The sequence below is a fragment of the Alligator sinensis genome, unplaced genomic scaffold (assembly GCF_000455745.1).
Source record: "Alligator sinensis unplaced genomic scaffold, ASM45574v1 scaffold178_1, whole genome shotgun sequence".
NCBI lineage: Eukaryota > Metazoa > Chordata > Crocodylia > Alligatoridae > Alligator > Alligator sinensis.
In genome coordinates this window covers 461,792-467,320 of record NW_005842031.1, presented here as the reverse complement: position 1 = coordinate 467,320, position 5,529 = coordinate 461,792, and the positions used below count along the sequence as shown (strand labels likewise).

The following is a 5,529-nucleotide window of genomic DNA, read 5'->3' as shown; positions in this document are numbered from 1 at the left end:
ACCGAGCCCAGAAGAAGAGCCAGCGTGTTACTTCAACCCGGCTTGCCCATTGTGGCTTGCTGGTGCTGAGCACCCACTAATTCTTTCTGGTTAGTGCTTAAACCCTAGATCACCCATGGAGTCACCGCCTCTGCTGGAGCTGAAAAAGAAAAATATCTCCTTTTTCCCTTCTGCTCTAAGAGAGATTAAGATAAGATAAGACACACTAATTCTAAAGGTGGAAGGGGGGAGGGGCTGCTTGCACAACAGGCAAGCTCAAGCTGGCTGCTGCCCCACCCCTTCACCACTGATTGGCTGCAAGGGCTGTCCATCATACATCCCCACCCCTCAACACCAATTGGTGGAGAGGAGTGTGTCCACAAGATGCACAGCCCTCACAGCCAATCAGCACCAGGGGGTAGGGTCTCAGCCAATCAGAGGCTTGAGGGCCACCATGCTCCACCCACAAAATGGCTGCCAGGCCCACAGGTTTCCCTGCAAAATCAGCCAGCAGCCACCTTGACTTTGCTAGGTCCCTACTCATATCCACTTATGTTTTGCCATTTTTTCCCTGAGAAGACAAAATGTGGTCCTACGATGGCCTGCACTGTCAACAAATACAAATCCTAGAAGACTAAGTAGACAGGCAACCTGGGTATCATTTCATGTCATATCTGACTGTGCTACGCTACCACAACAAGCATATGACTTTTATGAATACTCTTAGAAGATGAAAATGCCAGAACAAAATACTCCAAATAAAAACAAATATAACACAAGAGAATTGAAAGAAAAAGGTAACACCAGGATGCAATCATAATTAATATGATTCTACTCTACTCTGCATCTTGTGAAATTATTTAGTTATGAAAAGGAGTGTAATGGTAAATGGTATGATTAGAAATTTATACCTTCTCTGCACTGTAAACTAGTAGAGAATCTGACTAAAGAAGTACATTCTTGGCCTAAGAAATCAAAACACAACTGTATGTGCAAGAGCTGCACTACTGCTCAGTCCTTCGTTATGTTCAAATATAAGATTATGTTCAATCTGGTCTAGTAAGGAAATTATTATAATCCATAATCAGATTACGGGGACCAAAAACTTAAGGATTAGAGAACTTTCCTTTTTGTACAGTAAGAAGCAGAATACAGCAATGTTAACTATTTTTAATTTTTAAGACAATGAATCTTCTTTGGATCTTTCTGACAATGTGTGTGATTTTACTGTGTTTACTTGAATCCAAGATGAGGTTTCTTCCCCCGCCCCGTATAACATGGGGAGGAAGCCTCATCTTGGGTTCAAGTACCAGGGCTGGGGCCTAAGCAGTTGCCACCACCGCTGCTTTCTGGCCAGAGCTAGAATGACTCAAAGGGGCTCAGGCGGTTGGGATGTGCAGCAGAAGACTATAGGGGAGGCTGCATAGTGCACGAAGGGAGCACAGGGAAAACCATGTAGTATAGGAGGGAGAAAGAAGGGGAGATCACTCAGCGGTGGGGTAGCACAGGGGAGACCACCCAGCAGAAGTAGAACTGCTATGGCTCTGGCTACAGCCCCAATCTGGCCAGGGACTAGAGCTAGTACTGCTTCCACCATCACTCCCTAGTCAGGACCAGAGCAAGAGCCAGAGCTGTCACAAGGTAAGGATTCAGGCTCATATGGTACATCTGAAACATTCTCTTTCTGCAGCTACTATTTAAAAGAAATTTAAGAGCTACACAATGAGAAACCGACTATGCAGTAAAAATGTTTGTACACAAATGCTCTGAAGTATAAATACACTTTAAAAAGCCAGGAAATATTTAATCTCTTTTAGTAGTTATTTTTCTTAAAACAGGATTATGAAGAGGTACATACTGACAATTGGTGGCTTATCTTCAACAATTTGGAGACACTTCAAAGCCATCAGTGAGCTCCTGAAAACACTCCTTCATACACAGACAACAATGCACATGTCCTCACCTTTTACGATGTTTCAAGAAATGACGCTCAAAAAGTAATGCCAAGTTACTTAGGCAGAAGAAGTGCATAATTGTTTCTGAACCAGGTTTTGGAGCAGCAGAGGTGCTGAACTGCGGAATTTGGTTGATTAAACATTTTTCCTTATGTTTTGACAATGTGATTCTACAACCAAAATTGCTTCAATCAAGTTTATCCTTTGTAAAGTCTCTTATAAAGAAACGACAGAGATAAACCTATTCTAACACTATTCATACAACAATTTTGTGACAAGATTATAGCTTGCACAAAGCTCATCAGTTGCTGATACCAGTAACAAGGTACTTCGCCATTACACAGAAATTGTAGAAATGCTAAAATCTCATTTTTTCCCTGGCACATATACACTCAAAACTTTTTTCCCCCCACAACTTTTCACTTTAGTACAAAGTAGATAAGAAATAGCACCTTTAAAGTTTTCAAAAGCAAAACTAGAAAGTAACAGCCAAGAAAATTTTCAACAGCATTTATCCGCTGATTCATTACATGGCTCTCTATCCCGCTCGCTAGTTTTGTGCAGGTTTCACATGATTGCCCTTCACCCCCTTCTCTTCTTGCTCATCCAGAAACACACTGACCTCCCATCTCAATGGAGACAACTCAAAGATCTACCTCTTTATTCCAGGTCTGTCTTCTGTCCAAACTAAGATCTCAGCTTGTCTCTGATACCTCCTCATGGATGCCTAGCTGTTGGCCATCTTAACATGCCTAAAGTTCTTAATAGTTCTCCTCCAAGCCTTTCCCTCTGCCCTCTACTTTCTGGGTCTTTATGAACATTACAATCTCACTTGTCACTCAAGCCAATAATTGGATGTCATCTTATACCACTAGATCAGAGGCAGGCAATTATTTTGGGCAGAGGGCCACTTACTGAGTTTTGGCAAGCCATCGAGGGACGTGCGACAGGCAGCCCAGGGCAGATTAATATTAATTTTCTAAATGTTTTAGGGGCCCCGCAGGCTGGATAGAATGGCCTGGCAGCCGGCAGCCGACCCCCGGACCACATTTTGCCCACCCCTGCACTAGATTCTCCTATTCAGCTATGTGTAAGTCTTCCTCATTCTAAGATCTGTAGGACAAAGCCTTATAACTGTCCATACAGTTGAAACTCTTTCATCACTAAGATGCTTTCATCACCTTTGTCTCAGTTACTGTAACATCCTTCTTTCTGGTCCTTACAAACACAGTCTTGCCCCACTGATACACATTCAGAAGGCTGCAGCTTTATTTTTCTAACCTGATGCACACACTATATGTCTCTGCTTTCTCTGCATCGTCTCCAACATAACAGACAGATTATTTCACAGCCTGTCCACTGCCCACCTGTCATCTCTTATCACTACTGGATTCAAAATCTACTTCTGATCAGCCTATTACACTAGTCTCCATTGCCTACCTGTTAAATTTTAGAAAGACCCTGTGTGCTTTCTCCCATGCTGCCACTCAGGCTTGGAACTTCCTGTAAACATCATCATTAGCCTCTTCCAAGGCTCAACATGATGCCTACAAAAAGAAAGTTGCAGTGAGTCAGCCACTGCCTACCTTGTAGACTGATACAATCTTGTTTTTGCCTTGTACTCCCTTATTTGCCTGTATTTCCCCGCTGTCTCTTACTGTCTACTTAAATAGCAATAGACAACAGGACTAGCATTTTAGGGCAAAACTAGCTTTTTGTTGTGTAAAATGCTCAGCACAGTGAGGTCAAGGTACATGACCAGTGGTCCTAAGCAATACAACAGCAATAGAAGTTATATGTTGGGGTTTTTTTTTAATTTAAGCCAACCAGAGTAATCTTCCCCTTCTTAAAGGGAATTTGCAAAGACAATCTCGTAAGTACATTTGGGATCAGGAAGGAATTGTACCTGGTACGCAGACTGCCATGGGCTGCAAGAATTTTTGCCTTCCTCAGAGGGGAACATTCCCTCTTCCATGGATCTCCTAAGTGTATTTTAACAACCTACTTCCTGACAGCGCACTGCCCTCATAACACTTGGCAAAGATGGTTTGAGAAGGAGATGATCCTGCTTTTAACAGGATGTTGGACCCTGTAACTTCCTGGGGCCCCTCCCAGCCCTACTTTTCAATGATGCTATCTATGATTCACAGCGTGAGAGACAGTCCACTTTCCTTTGATAGGATCACTCCTAACAGAAAGTCTGCGGGAGAGGGTTATCGAAAGACAAAATGTCGAGAGCTGGAGCCCAAAACATACATAATGCAGGGGGACCACTGAGCCCACTTGCAGCCCTACTGAATTTAATGAGATTCTGCAAGGTGCACAAGCAGTTCACCAAAGGATCACAGGATCGGTGCCTCAACTGGAAGATAAGCAAACATGATTTTAAAGCCCTTTGGAAAGCAAGAAGCCTAATAACTGCCAGGACAACTCTGCCTGTGCACTAACATTTGCCATTTGTGGTGTGCTGCGACACCCACGGACAGGTGTACCTGTGAGTGGATGACAACTACGGCATCTCAGGCTCTTCTGTTCTCTCTGACGGCTTCTTAGAGCGCAAAACTGGGGGAGGGGAAGCGGGTCTTGAGATTCTTTATCAAGAATCTGGATAAAGAATCTCGATCGTATCTTCCTTCTTTATCTTGAGACTCTTTATCGGGTACCAGCCAGGGTTGCTTTCATTTAACTTAACAGGGGTTAAGTTAAACGAAAGCAACCCTGGCTCGTACCCAAGCCACACTGCCTTCAGGACCGCTTCAGGTGGAAGAGTGTCTGCCAGGGGCCCCACAACCTTCATGACAACAGGGGCGGTTGCAAGTTTCCACCCCACTTGTAGCCCCGCTGCCACCCTTCAGACTCACCGGTGTCCCGCGCGGCCGCGGCGCCGGGCTGGCGCAGGTGCGGGCACAGGAAGTCTCGGGCCGCCTCAAGCTCCGGGAAGTGGCAGAAGGGCACGAGCGCGCACGACATGGCGCCGCGCGCGGCCCCGCCCCCGGCAGGCGGAGGGCGCTGGGCTGCACGTGGCTGGGGGCGGGGCTAGTGGCAGTCACGTAGTGTACTGTGAGGTGGCTGGGTTCACGCTGAGGCGCCAGAGCCCTGATGGGGGAGGGCGGCTGCAGCCTTCCCGAATAGATTCAGAGTCGGGAACTCTGCTGCACCCCTTGCACAGGGCCCCGCTGAATATGTGGCCTTCTGCACCCGTCCTGTGATAATAGTGTGAGTCCTTGTCTTTAGGCCCCTGTGCCTGGGCCAAGTGCAGCCCCGGGAGCCACAGCATCCAGCCCATGGGGTTCCCCCCCAGGTGGGAAATCTTGGCGGTGCAGCAGCAGTGGGAGTTAAGGCACCATCCCACCCCTGCTGCGAAATCCCCAAGCCCTGCAAGGCCAAGCCATGCTCCCTTCCCTGCCCCCACACCCGCATGGCTGGATCAATGCCCTTATGCACCATGTCCAATGAATTAGGCCTACCAGCTGGATCAAGCTCACAACCAGACTGGACCCTGGCCATCTGACCTGCAGGGCAAAACAGTTGAGCACCACTGTGCTAGTAGCACTTCAGTGAGTTCATCCTACAAAAGAGAAAGCAAACATGCCTT

General features: G+C 46.4%; 1 protein-coding gene across 2 annotated transcripts in view; it reads right to left on the bottom strand.

Moving 5' to 3' along the window:
* The window catches only part of RAB3GAP2 (RAB3 GTPase activating non-catalytic protein subunit 2), a 75,168-nt gene extending 70,244 nt beyond the window's left edge, over nt 1-4,924 (bottom strand). For both annotated transcript variants that reach the window (XM_006022340.3, XM_006022341.3), the window contains exon 1: nt 4,796-4,924. In XM_006022340.3, the coding sequence (XP_006022402.1) occupies nt 4,796-4,904 (109 nt within the window). In that variant the 5' untranslated portion in view covers nt 4,905-4,924. The remainder of the gene's footprint in view (nt 1-4,795) is intronic.
* Between the last annotated feature and the right edge of the window lie 605 nt (nt 4,925-5,529).